Source organism: Andrena cerasifolii, chromosome 2 (assembly GCF_050908995.1).
Source record: "Andrena cerasifolii isolate SP2316 chromosome 2, iyAndCera1_principal, whole genome shotgun sequence".
Classification (NCBI taxonomy): domain Eukaryota; kingdom Metazoa; phylum Arthropoda; class Insecta; order Hymenoptera; family Andrenidae; genus Andrena; species Andrena cerasifolii.
Window position 1 is genome coordinate 12,396,940 of NC_135119.1, and position 14,815 is coordinate 12,411,754.

General features: G+C 38.3%; 1 protein-coding gene across 2 annotated transcripts; it reads left to right on the plus strand.

Annotated features, from left to right (window-relative positions):
- Positions 1-10,776: 10,776 nt before the first annotated feature.
- On the plus strand, positions 10,777-13,407 carry LOC143378825 (uncharacterized). 2 transcript variants are annotated; one of them, XM_076830837.1, is made up of 3 exons: positions 10,777-10,854; positions 11,062-11,646; positions 11,683-13,407. In XM_076830837.1, the coding sequence occupies exons 1-3, from the start codon at positions 10,848-10,850 to the stop codon at positions 11,898-11,900; spliced, it is 810 nt and encodes a 269-aa protein (XP_076686952.1). In that variant the 5' UTR covers positions 10,777-10,847; the 3' UTR covers positions 11,901-13,407. The 2 variants fall into 2 exon arrangements, with proteins under 2 accessions (XP_076686952.1, XP_076686951.1); XM_076830836.1 differs by having other exon boundaries at positions 11,062-13,407.
- Positions 13,408-14,815: the final 1,408 nt, after the last annotated feature.

The window sequence follows — 14,815 nt, forward strand, 5'->3', positions numbered from 1 at the left end:
CATCGAAAATTTCCTACGGCTGCTTTGTGATTAACGCCACGCGCGTACGTGTCGGTAGCTCCTCGGAGCTATCATAAATCTTCCTGGGCAATCGATACACGCACTTCTTATTTATAGCGGATTTATGTGTTTATTTATTTATTCTGTTCATGGGACGGTAGCCGTCAGCATATAATATGATCGCTACGCGATTTGTATACTGGCAGGACAATTTCATAAATGTTTATTTATGAGAGAGATTACTTATATAATATGCGCTTAGTTTTATACATATTTATGGTCTGAAACCTACACCAGACTTGGATACTTGCGATGATTTTAGTAGTTACCCAGATACCTACGATGTTTGAAGTTGTTTTGCGGGAGAGATGAAGGATGGTGAAGGGTGGAGAATGAATATTGCTTTATACTGAGCATCTAGGGAATTGAACCCCGGGATCCCGGCTGTTTTTTGGATTCCATTTTTATATTTTTCAGTTGTTCATAAAGTAATTTAGATTTTTAAAAATTCTCGTAATTCTCGGGATAAGTTACAACTTGATATATCAAATCCCGGGAGTTTTAGAATCCAAAAAAAAAAAAAAAAACAGCCGGGATCCCGGGATTGAATTCCCTATGAGCATCGTTATAGTGATTAGCATATTTTAGCAAAGAACGGAGCTGTAAATTACGTCGCCCGTTAGCCTTGGCACACGTAACGCCTCGCGTAATGACCATTCAATTAATTGATTATAAGTCGGTGCACTGACATGTCGCGATAATGCCAGAAGTTGTGAGGGGACAGAATTTCATTAAACTTGCCATCGGCAAAGGGTGGATGTAATTGTGCGTTAGACGCGGTTCGAGAACCGGAGGCACTGGTGTATGAAATTTTTCAATTTGTAAGGCAAACGAAAGCGATCCTTATCAAATAATTGTGATAAAGTTACAATAATAAGCGCATCGTGGAAATAGATCGAATCGAGAGAAACACGCTGATGAGGTTTCTGCATATTTTAATCCATAATTCTGTAGAAAATTCCATCCAGAAAGGGAAATTCGAAGTCTCTAAATCTGACAGTAATTAATTGCACACAGTAATTGCAACGCTGCCACGACAATTTTTATGTAATTACGAAAAACATTCCGAGCACTGGGGGCAGCAGCCATCAATAAATAACAGCTCGTTAAATAGAACTAGACCAGAACCAACCTGCATTTAAACTCGATAATTCGTTTTATGTAATAATAAGAATCCGCGCGTTAACATGTATGGTGATTGCGTTAATGTTATAATGCTGCAAGAAATGGGGGAAAAATTGATATTACTGTGCATGAAGAAGTATCTTATTTCTTTTCAAATAAAGAAATGTGTAGAGGTAATCGTATCAGAGGAATGTTATGTATCACATGGTATACACGAAGTATATTATGTCGATTGAACACACTTGGTAGTACGACAACTTTTCTATCCTGACAGCGTTTCGCAATACATTTCCCATTGACGATACATGTTACTTACCATCGACTTGTTTATTCATCGAACAGGTAGAGAATTTCTGTTAGACTGCTGGGACGGTAGCCAACTAATGGATAATGCCTATAAACGTGTAATTAAAATGTCAGCGTATCAGTGGGGTTCTAAAGGTGCCAAGATTCCTGGTGTCGCAGACGGCTTGGGTGTTCCTGGAGTCTTGGACGTCACAATGATCTCACAAGAAAGTCATGAGTGCCCCAAGCCTGGGTACGACTTTGGGGGTCTGAAACCGCCATGATATTTATTGTTATTGTTAGACTCTTAAGACCCAGAAGCCTACAAGAAACCAAGTAATACGGATTAGAGCTGTAAATATTCAAACATTCGAATATTCGAATATAATCGAAAATTCGAATATAATCGAAAATTCGAATAATCGAAAATACGAATAATCGAAAATACGAATAATAAAAAATTCGAATAATTAGGAGTATTCGAATATTGTTTTTGTTCCAAAATTTATAAATTTACCAAAGATTAATAAAGTTCCAAATTTATCATTTGAAAAACAAATAATTGTAAAGGCCAATATGAAGAGAATTTCTCGATGTAGTGTGAAAAAATACTACATTTTCAAATTCCTATTCGGTACAACCCGCAATTCGATCACTCCGAATATTCGAATTCTCCTAGTTATTCGAATAATGCTCGAATATTCGAAGAAATTATTCGAATAATGCTCGAATATTCGAAGAAATTATTCGAATGATGCTCGAATATTCGAAGAAATGATTCGAATAATGCTCGAATATTCGAAGAAATTATTCGAATAATGCTCGAATATTCGAAGAAATTATTCGAATTCTCTGGTATTCGAATATTCGAATATTCGGATACTTAGATTATTCGAATACTCGTTACAGCCCCAATACGGATGGACTCTGTATTTGAAGGACCCTACTGATTCCAGTACCCTCTACTTTCTATGCTATCTCTACTGACTTCTACCAGTCTGATCATGTACAGAATCTTCTACTGTGTATCCCGTGTATTTGAGATTGTCTTCATTTTGCTTCTGTTAATTATCGAATTTTTCTAGTACTGTCACTCCACAAAAGTAATATAATTACGAAGGTGGAGTACGGAGCATTTCTATTTAATTTCTTGTTTACGATTAACAGGTTCCCTAGAATGGATATTATGAGATTTCTGTTTACACCTGGGTGATATAATGATGAAATAACTTGATGAGTGCTCCTGTGAGATACCACGGAGGAATACCTACCGATCGTGTAATTGCTGTTATTAGTCAGGACATGTCTTACAGCAAACTTGCACGTGAAAAAAGATCGCGTAAAAAGTAGCGGCGCGGCGCTCTATCTTCTCTCACTTTACGTACAGTGTCTGTTTTGCACGGTGTAGCATATTGTTGGTTACGAAAGATTGCCTGAAATGTCAACTGATAAACGTTCTCAAATAGTTCTGGGACGGTGAAAAAGCTGCTTTCGGTCCCCGTGCAATCATCCATGCGTGTTAAACTTCCACCGTTGGTTTCTAATTAAACCAGTTCGATGGTTGCTGAATAAACAAGTTTGCCTTTACCTATTTACTGGGTTACAAGTAGATTACCTGAAAATGAAAGTATTAAGTAACACGTTTTCTTATTACGTACTTACGACTCCCTCGATTATTTAATTGCAAATTTTATGCAAACGTGTCTTCTTCCACAATAAGAGATACCGAGAAACGAAAGGTGTATTATTTAACAATGTTTCTTCCCCCTTGTAAACTTTACTTTCCCGATTATGCACGAACTACAAATGCATATCTATCTCTGAAAATGTGGCCACGTCGTAGTTTTCTTTCCTAATGGCGAGCAAATGCACCATGCCCACGGTTACGTTTTATCCATTATCCACGGCTGACGAAAGGGGACTGAGAACTTCTTTCGGACAAGAACACGAAACGACATCATGAGCTTTATCCCCGATGGTTTCTCACGAGCGCGCGATGGTAAAGAAACACGGTCGAAACGGGATAGAAAAATTAATGTTGTAGAAAATGTATGCTGCTGCGCTTGACGCATTCCACGGGATATGACGTTTTTTTTTACAGATTTCTCTTTGAACCGGTGTATCTGTTCCGTTGCCGATTCAAATGGATTTCTGATGTAACGAGCTCGGCCATTATGAAATATTCCGACATATTACTTGATTAGTAGCGATCCGGTATAAGAAGAAGGGGATCAAAAACCACGGGAGCGGTGTAGAAATTTGATAAATAACCAGCGACCACGGTCTTTCCGCGGACGCGAGACGAATTTATAAATCGACGAACTGTCCCCGCCAATCGTTGGCGACTCTGCGTCGATTGGACACGTCGATTAGATACTATCACGATTAATTTCCCACGGGATTACGTAAAGAAATAGGAACGGGACGAAGAAAGCTGAAACAAGGAACAATATTTGAGCACGAAATTTCCGTCATTTTAAGTGTAGGTTTCTCATTGGGGTAGCTTGGAAGCTGTTCCAGAATCATTTGCTCAAAGCAAGACAATACAAATCGAAGAACACTGTCGAATTTACATAGTGCGAAACTTTTTTCTGTTACAGTAATCAATAGGCATGTCCGAATACATTTCAGAGATTATGTAATACTGAATTATTCGTTGAAAAGTTTATGCATTTTATCTACTAATCCAACTGTACGTGACTACATACCCGTCCTATTACCATATTCTTTTCGAATTTATTCATTCATGATTAAAGTACTCTGCTTTTTCGGAAGTTTCACTTCGTACGCTTTCCTTCGTGTTGATACTAATTTTATATGCGTACTTCAATTTTATATAGATCACAAAACCAAACTAAATTAATAATAAAACATTTAAAACAACGGTACGGTGGTATCACGAATCTCATGCTTTTAATGATGCTTTACAGAAAAGTAGGTAAGAGAACCGCACACAGAGCAAATAATATCGCGACGCAAGGGACTGGCAGCGATGGAAGCTAAATTCAAACTTGAGTTACGTATCACTTCGTAGTCGTCCGACACCACTTTGTCGATAATGAAACTTTTCCTCGAGCATCTGTGACACTGTTTTGTTGAAAAGAATTATGTGACAGTGTGTGCGGAATGAAATTAGATAACGAGAGTGGAACCTTTTATCTAAAAAATAAACTTCAATGATTACGATACGCTATTAACACTTTGCAATTTCGTGTCCATGTTCGGCATCTATGCCGGATATTAGTGTTTGCACGTGCTGTGCGCGTGTAATAATATTACGTAAGTAGTTGAGTGTATTCTTTCGAGAGAATCCTGGTAGCAAATACTTATGCATCTATTCGTGAATTGTGGATACAGGGTGCACGGTCTTAAAGATGCACGTATCACTATGATTCGGGGAAAATAGGTAGCGGCCACGGTATCGATACTCAAGAATGTTTTGGCCAGATATATTGGGGAGATTGATGCTAAAAATACTTAACACTCATTTCGGAGAACATATTTAATGTTTTCAGTTTTTATCAATATCGCTATTGCCATCGCGTCGCCCTACAACATTATTTACGATTCTTTTTTATCTCCGTACATGATTCATGTTTATAAACTAGTCTCGACAAAGCTGCAAAAATTGTGATGCCACTATAAGAACAGTAGGTATCGGTAACGTAGTGGGTAATTCATTAATGCCCTAATCGGTTTCTATAAAGCACAATGTGTCTTGATCCCGTTTATTTAGCTATTCGTAGATTGAAAGAGTAAAAACTGTTAAGCGAAAATTGCGGAAATTGCTGCTGACGAAATTCTGTTGTACGATCAATAATTTAATAGCGATGTTACTTAAACGAAAGGGCGAATGGTTCTGTGAAATTCCAAGCAATCTTTAAAACCACGACCCCTACATTTTTTGCTGGCACACGTTCTAAAAAACTACCAATACTGAAAGTGTTCCTCTCGTGAGGACACGACTTAAAATTGTAAAATGTATTCTTCCCGTCAAATAATTATTATTTATTACCCCGACTATACAGTTTCTCGGGGGTGATATGGAATGAAGGGGGAAAAATAAATAAAAGGATGGGCTGTTTAAATTTCCCCAGTCGACATCTTTCACCACGGTCAAGTATTACGAACTCTGTACACTTGTGTAGAATCTAACGAAGATAGGATACAAAGCATACGAGATCGCAGGATATATTTATCTTAAACATCAAAAAGTCTAACCGAAGTGCGATAATTTGTACGATTAATTGGTGATAAGGTTTCGCATAACTACTATAAAAACAGGCTCGTGTGCTTGAAATGCACAGTGGGCCATCGAATAAGCGACAGTTACGTGGGGGACCCTTTAATGTCAGTGATTACGTGTTTTACATTATGAAGTGTAAGTATATTGAACATTTGAAATTGTTGTTGGTAAAGAAATTCTGATAGATGAGAGAAAATTGAGGAATGAGTATTCGTCCAGAATTTAATTGACTACACGTAGCAGTTCAAACGTATCTTTGCAGTTGGTTGGTGGTTCTTTAGAAAAATCAGAACCAATAACATGTACTTATATTCGCAAGAGTGTAATATCGAATTATAACGTTTGTCTTTTACGTATTTCAGTAATATATTTACTGGCGCTCGTCGCCATGACGACAGTGGCGAATGTTGTATCTCAACACGTACCAAAATGCTCTATATGGCACCCCATGGGCAGAATTCCCGACGAGACAGATTGCACCAGATATTACCAGTGCATTTTTGCAATTCCACGTTTAACGTACTGCCCAAAAATAGCCGATAAGCAAACTTACTTCGACCCGACACTGGAATTGTGCCTTTGGTCGGAAACGTCACCATGCGAAAGTGCAACGCCAGGGACTGGTACAGGTACAAAACCGAGTGCAACTACAGAACCGAGTGCAACTACAGAACCGAGTAAAACTACAGAACCGAGTACAACTACAGAACCGAGTGCAACTACAGAACCGAGTAAAACTACAGAACCGAGTACAACTACAGAACCGAGTACAACTACAGAACCGAGTGCAACTACAAAACCAAATCCAATGGCGTGTCCTGACGAAGTCGTGATACCGAACCCACCGGCTAGACCAGATAGTTGCCCGGATAAAACCTCACCGTGCAACGGCCCTATTGAAGGCGATTGTAAAAATTACTACGAATGGACCGAAAATAAAAACATAGAAAGGCCCTGTGGATCGGGTCTCTATTTTAATGTAAAGGGTTACCAATGTGATTACATAGCCTGCCCACCGTGCAAGACGACGAAGCAGTTTTGATCTATTGTCATATTCACAAGAAGGAAGAAGAAATCGGAATAATCGAAACTATCTGTTTTGAATCTTTAAGACGTATGACGATTTAATAAAACTTTATCCTGTTTCTCTTATTTCTTCTATGAAGATAAACAAACTTACCTACCTATGTATGTAACCGGCGACCACGATTTTTCCGCGGACGCGAGACGATCTTACAAATCGACCAACTATCCCCCGGAATCGATGACGACCCTGCGTCGATTGGATACATCTATTAGATACTATCACGATTAATTTCCCGCGGGGTTGCGTAAAGAAATAGGAACGGGACGAAGAAAGTTGAAACGGGGAACAATATTTAAGCACAAGATTTCCGTCATTTTAAGTGTAGGTTTCATTGGGGTAGCTTGGAAGCTGTTTCAGAATCATTTGCTCAAAGCTAGACAATATAAATCGAAGAGCACTGTTGAATTTACTTATTGCGAAATTTCTTTCGATTACTTCAGTGAATTGGCATTTCCGAATATATTTCAGATATTATATAACACTATATCATTCGTTGAGAAGTTTGCATACATCTATGGTGTAGTGCGTCTAATTGTATACCTATGTATTTTATGCACTAATCCAACTGTACGTGACTGCATATCCTATTATCATATTCCTTTTCAATTTATTTATTCATTATTAATATATTCTGCTTTTTCGAGAATTTCACTTTGTGACGCTTTCCTTTGTGTTGATAGTTGATACTAAGTAATTATACTTAATTTTGATATAGATCACGAAACAGAAGTAAGTTAATAATAAAACATTTAAAAGAATGGTACCGGTGATATCATGTAGGGGAACGTGGTGGAAACAAGAAATTAAACCGATAATATTAACACTATTTAATCTTATGTTATTGATAACAATACATTAAATATTTGTTTACAAAATCAACACAAAAGAATATTAGAAATTAAGTTATAAAAATCAAAACTTACTCCAAAACGGAGGTTAGGGTAATTATGAAAAGGCTGAGGTAAATACAAGCAGACTATTTTTCTGTTTCCTTAAAGAAAATGCAGGAAAAACCTGCTGAAAAACTACCTTCACTGCGTTTCTCATGTCCCCATGCAAGACATGCTAAGCATATAATCCAGTCTTCTATCGGTGGATCATAACATTTCTCATTACAAAAATTACAAAAATATTCTTCCTGACTATATTTATAATTATGTCCGCATTTACCCCATACGCAGTGTCCGTAAATACACCAAGTGAACTGGAAATTTTAGAATTAAGAAATAATAAGTAAATATAGAAATTCACTCATTGAAAACCATTACATTATTATCCTCAGTGCGCGCACTGAGCTTGAATAAATTTACATATTAGTTCCAACTGGGTAAATACACGTCACACTATAAAATCAATACCACAGAAATTGTGACGTACGGGTCAAATTTATTTGACGAAACTTGCCTCCGTAGGTAAATATGCGTGACTTTCCGCTGAGACTGTTTGCTCGATACTAAGAATAGTAAAAACAATTATTAAACAATTATCACTGTGTCCAGAATTACCCGGTGTCCGTATTTATTTCCCCATAGTCCCCTATTTCATGGTTTCAATGATGCTTTACAGAGAATTAAGAGATCCGCGCATATAGCACGCAATATCGCGACGCAAGGGATTGGCATCGATGGGAACTAAATTCAAACTTCAGTTATATCTACGTGTCACCTCGTAGTGCGTAGTTGGACGATGCCACAAATTTGTTGATAATGAAAGTTTTCCGCGAGCACTTGTGACACTCTTTTGTCGAAAAATGTAAGTGGCAGTGTTCGCAATAAAATTAGATGACGTGAGTGAAACTTTTTATCTGCAAAATAGAGTTCAACAAGTACGATACATTAACACTTTACAGGTTCGTGTTCACGTTCGGTATCTATGCCAGATATTAGTGTTTGCACGTGCTGTACGCGTGTAATAATATTACGTAAGTAGTTGAGTGTATTCTTACCAGAGAAACGTGGTAAGGAATACTTATGTAAGTACCTATTCGATAATTGTGGATACAGGATGCACGGTCTTAAAGAGGCACGTATCACTGTGATTGGGGAAAAGTAGATAGCGGCCGCGGTATCGGTACTCAAGAATGTTTTCGCTAGATAAATTGGGTAGACTAATGCTAATAAATAGGGGAGAGGTGGGATGAAGGAGACATTTTTGTTCAGTACCAGATAGTGAAAAAACTAAATGACCATTCTAGTTCTAATTGGAAACATTAGAAAGGCCACTTATCTGATTATAACAATACGTGGTAATAATAAGCTTCTCTTCATATTTGCCTGTCTTAGTTTTTACTTTTTAGAAATGTGTATTTTGTCCCATTCATAAATTGGCTGCATTGAATGGGCATAGATATTTATGAATGGGACAGTACAGTAAAACGTGGTAATATTAATATTATTTCTTTAATTATAATTTCTTCTGGTATGAAAATTACAATATTGATGTGGACAAGTTTACAAGTGGACTTTTTTCTTAAGTTACAGAAATACCACTGTATTGCCAAAGCATTTGTAACAAAATTTACATTAAGCTTACATACGCAAAAAACAAAAAATAATTCCCACATTAAAAAGCAAAAGATAATCCTTAGATTCATCAAAACTAAGTATGTTAATTAAAACATCGTAATTTTCATACAAATTTATCAAAAACTTCTTGATCTGTGGTAAATACTCTTTTATTATTTATCAATGTTCGGTTTATCATAGTGAGGGGTTAAAGGGAACAGTTAGAAAAGGGAGGTACCACCCATAATTTTTTCTTGCGTCCCATTCATAAATATAATACAATTCGAAATCTAATCTCTACAATTACAATATTAAACAAGAGATACCTGACATTGCACTAATGGTTCTTGAATAAATATCTGTCTAGATGCAATAGTAAAGAAATCAGTCGTTGATAACAGCATTTGACACAACGTTTTGAGAAAACATAAAAAATTTTACTTTGAAGCACGAAAAAATTAAACCGTGTATCACCGCTATCTTCGAAATGACAGCGGCTTGCAATTAGACCTACAAAACAAAAATACTTTCGCCGTGGGAAGATCCTTTATCTCTCAGATAATTGTCATATCCCATTCAACATGTGTTCCTTTTGTCCCACTTCACCCCTACTTACCACCTATTTATGACAATTTGTTTTCTTGTTCTCCGTTCTTAATACCGTCGCTGTTGTCATTGTACCGCCTACAACAGTGCAATTCTTTCTTATCTCCGTACAATGAGGCACTTTCATAAGCTAATCTTCGACAAAACTGCAAAACTTGTTATGTTAGTTACATAGACCACTATGAGAACATTATTGCTAACGCTGTGGCGATTTCATTATTGCTCTAATCGGTTTGTATAAAGCCGAATGTGTCTTCATCTCTTTCCTAGCTATTCGTAGATTGAAAGAGTAAAAACTGCTGGAAAAAATGCGATAATTGCTACTGACAAAATTCTGTTGTATGATCGATAATTTAATAGCGATGCTACTTAAACGAAAGAACGAATGGTTATTTTTTGCTGGTACACGTTCTGAGAAACTACTAATACTGAAGTTGTTCCCCTCGCGATGACAAGACTTAAAATAGTAAAACGTATTCTTTCGGTCAAATAATTATTATTTATTATCGTGGTAGGAACTAGACAGAGTTACAACGATCTAGAACTATCCAGTTTCTCGGGAGTGATGTGGAATGAATGAATATATGAATATATCTACATAAATTATCAGTAAGATATCGCTCCTTAATAAAAGAAAGAGCTGCTTAAATTTCCACAGTCGACATCTTTCGCTGCCGACAAGTATTTCGAACTCTATATACTCGTGTAGAACCTAACTAACAATGCGATAGGATACAAAGCATTCGGCATCGTAGAAGATAATCTTCAACATCAAACAGCCTAACTAAAGTGCGATAATTCGTATGATTAATTGGTGATAACATTTCGCATAGTATAAAAACAGTCTTGTGTGCTTGAAAGACACAGTTGGCCGTGAAATAAACGACAGTAGCGTGGGAGACCCATTAATGTCAGTAATTCCGTGTTCTACATTATGAAGTGTAAGTATGTTGAAAATTTGAAATTGTTGTTAGTAAAGAAACTCTGATAGATGAGAGAAAATTGAAGAATAAGTGTTCGTCCAGAATTTAATTGACCATAAGTAGCAGTTCAAACATATCTTTGCAGTTAATCGATGGTCCCTTAGAAAAGTCGAAATCAGTAACACGTACATTCGCATTGTAACGCTTTTCTTTTACGAATTTCAGTAATATATTTACTGGCACTCGTCGGCATGACGACGGTGGCGAACGTTGTATCCGGAACGGCACCAAAATGCTCTATATGGCGCCCCAATGCCAGAATTCCCGACGAGACAGATTGCACCCGATATTATCAGTGCTTTTTGACAATACCACGTTTAACGTACTGCCCAAAAATAGCCGATAAGCAAACTTACTTCAACCCGACACTGGAATTGTGCCTTTGGTCGCCGAATGCACCTTGCGATAATCCAACTACAACACCAGGGGCCAGTACACCACCAGTAACAGTTCCGACTGATAACACGGCTACAACACCAGGGACAAGTACACCGCAAGTAACAGTTCCGACTGATAACACGGATACAACACCAGGGACAAGTACACCACCAGTAACAGTTCCGACTGATAACACGGCTACAACACCAGGGACAAGTACACCGCAAGTAACAGTTCCGACTGATAACACGGATACAACACCAGGGACAAGTACACCACCAGTAACAGTTCCGACTGATAACACGGATACAACACCAGGGACAAGTACACCGCAAGTAACAGTTCCGACTGAGAACACGGCTACAACACCAGGTACAAGTACACCACTATGTACAAATACACCATCAGGTACAAGTACAGATGGGAGTACTAACACGCCGACTAGACCAGCGGATTGCAAGGACAGCCAAATATGCAATTCCCCTATTAAAGGCGATTGTAAACATTACTATCAGTGGAACGGCGATCAAAAAATTGTACTGTCATGTGGAGATAATCTCTTCTATAATTCAGCAATAAATGCCTGTGATATGCGTGCCAACCCACCGTGCGCGACGACACCGTAATCTATTGTCGCGTTCACAAGAAGAAAACCTGTGAGGTTGATAGCGGTACACAAGATACACCGCACGTATGCGAAGTTATCATTTTATTGAATTATAACTGAGAACCGAAAAAAAATGAGAATCGAAACTGCCCGTCGTGCAGGTTTCGGAAGATAGATGACGCTCCGTTAGTTGAGTTGCGTTTAGAGTATGTTCACTTGGAGAAGAAGAGTCATCGTCAGCTCTGGGTAGCTTACAAGGGAAGATCCCGAACCCGAAAATTCCAAAAAATTTGAAACTTTGTGAATATGTAGGGGATTTCCTCCTGATCACAACGCAATTTTTGTTTGCTGCCCAAATTCACTCTAAGGGGTTGAAATTAACCCCTGAAAATTCGGCTACTTTCCGATTTTATTTTGTAACTCGCAATCTGTAAGAGATGGAAAAAAAGTTTCAAGATAAAAGTTACTTCTTTTAATTAGGACTATCATTTGGTAACTTACAGTTCTTATAGTTCGCGAGTTATAATACAAAATCGGAAGATAGCCGGAATTTAAGGGGTCAATTTCACCTACTTAGAGTGAATTTGGGCAGCAAACATAACTTGCGCTGTAATCAGGCGGAAATCCCCTACATATTCACAAAGTCTCAGAATTTTTTGAATTTCCGGGTTCGATTCAGGCTCTCTTTCTGCTACAATACCAATGTATCATAACGTTTACTTACACAGTCTTCTTCTGCGCCGTCACACATACTGCCCTCTTTAGTTAAAATGTCCTATCTAGCATGTCGAAACATCCGAGGAAACTGAAGTTTTACCACTGTCTTTGTGCCGTGCTTGTAAAAAATAAATGTATTAGACTGTTTCTAGATCTCTGCAAAGCACGCAGGGCTTTCTAACTTTACTTAAAAGGTAAAAAACGTGTGGTGCTTTAAATATTTCAATATTTTTTGAAAAATGGAAAAAAGCTGGATTGGACATTTTAACTAAGGAGGACAGTATACTTCTCCCTTTACGTTTCCCCACTCACTCTTCCACATATTATTCGGCATCACCTAACAAGACAAAATAATCGAAACCTTCTGCTCCACATCTTTAGGAAGTCTGACGATTTAGTATTATTCTGTGTCTCTTATTTCTCCTATGAAGATAAGCCAAATATGTAACTGGCGACCACGGTCTTTCCGCGAACGCGAGACGAATTTATTGCTGAAGATCCGTCTGGCTTCCGTCAACAAGCACACTTTCCAATACTTCACCCTGTCTTTCTTGAGATAGCCATTAAAAAACGTGGGACTAACTTCGACCTTCGGTACCCTCACCCAAGGCGAACCGATGGGGGCGCGAAGCGTTGTTTCGGTTTTCCGCAAGGGCTGCCTGCCGGTAGGACCCTGGTGGCAGTTGAATTTTTGCGGCAGTTAGTCACAGAGCGTTCAAGCAGTTAGAGCTCGTATATTTGTATTCACTGTAAACCTCCATGTATCAGAATTTAGAATATTTGCTGTTGAATAAACTTTGTGTTTTGAACGAGAGCCTAATTTCCTGGTACACAACATTATAAATCGACGAACTGCCACTGCGAGTTGGTGACTCTGCGTCGATTGAATACGTCCGTCTATCTCGGTTAATTTCCCACGGGATCGCGCGAAGAAATAGGAACGGGACGAAGAAAACTGAAACGAGGAACAATATTTGAGCGCGAAATTTCCGTGTAGTTTAAGTATAGCTTTCGTTGGGGTAGCTTATAAGCTGTTTTAGAATCTTCGTTTGAATTGTTTGAATTTTTAATTTACTTATCGCGATATAAGCTTGCAGGCCAGTCCAAGAGCATATTCTATGCACAACGATCACGTTACTTCGATTTTATGTAATCTCGAGTCACGTCGAAGCCAATCGTTGTTAATTAGCGTTATTAATTACCGATTGCAGGGTGATTGGGAACACTGTTACCGTTTCAACGCAACCGTTCCGTTAGAAAGTGTTTCTTACTGGATTTATAGACTCGACGTTATTCAACGTTTTTGTTAGCCTCTCGGAACAGATGCTGTCGAAGATAGCGCGTCGGCCCGATAACACTGTGGGCAACGTGATTAATGTGACCGTCCCCTTGATATTCAATTAAAATTTAGAGGACCGGTGTAACGAGGTAACTCACAATGCGGAAGCTACAGTGTAATTTCTTGCGACCTTAATGATGCGACATCCTGTCGATAGCACTTGGTTTCGTTCTGGATCTCGCCCTAATTAATCAACGATCTACGACGGTCTCACGTAAACGTGAATAATTTTCAGGCACTCAACGGGATCATATATATTTTGATAGAATTATGCGAGGGGAATAGTGACTTTTTATTTAATTTGCTGGTTTAGGACCGGAATCCCATTCGATTTCTAAGACCGAACGTTGGCCAATAAGCTTTTCACAATCCGTTTAATCACTATTAGCATTTCTCGCTCTTTAATCAACGTAATTGCAGCTGAGTACCTGTTACGAATGATAATTTAATGGCGGTGTAACACCTCCTGTTACCCATTACGCGAGTGCCAATGGTTTTATCATGGATCATTAGCGCAACGAATAGCCATAAAAATGACAACGATTTCTGTCATATTCTCTTTCGTACTCTTTGCACGGTGAACAATGACTCGCTAGTACCTAACCATTACTACGGAACGTGCATGTACAGACTTGACGAGTTTGAATAGAGAAGGAGATTATAGGTAAGTTGGTCAACCGATTAACGAAGGAATTATGTAACTGTGACCAAGCTCCACTGACCTACGACCTTACCTGTCTTCGGTTGTGAGCGAATCAGGGCTATTGTCAGCTACGAGGAAATCTATTTCGTGAGATCCAAGGCGCCGCATGCTGTGCCCCGCGTTGATCATTACACTGCCACCGAGACAAACTATGTAGATCATTCGCGTACTATTC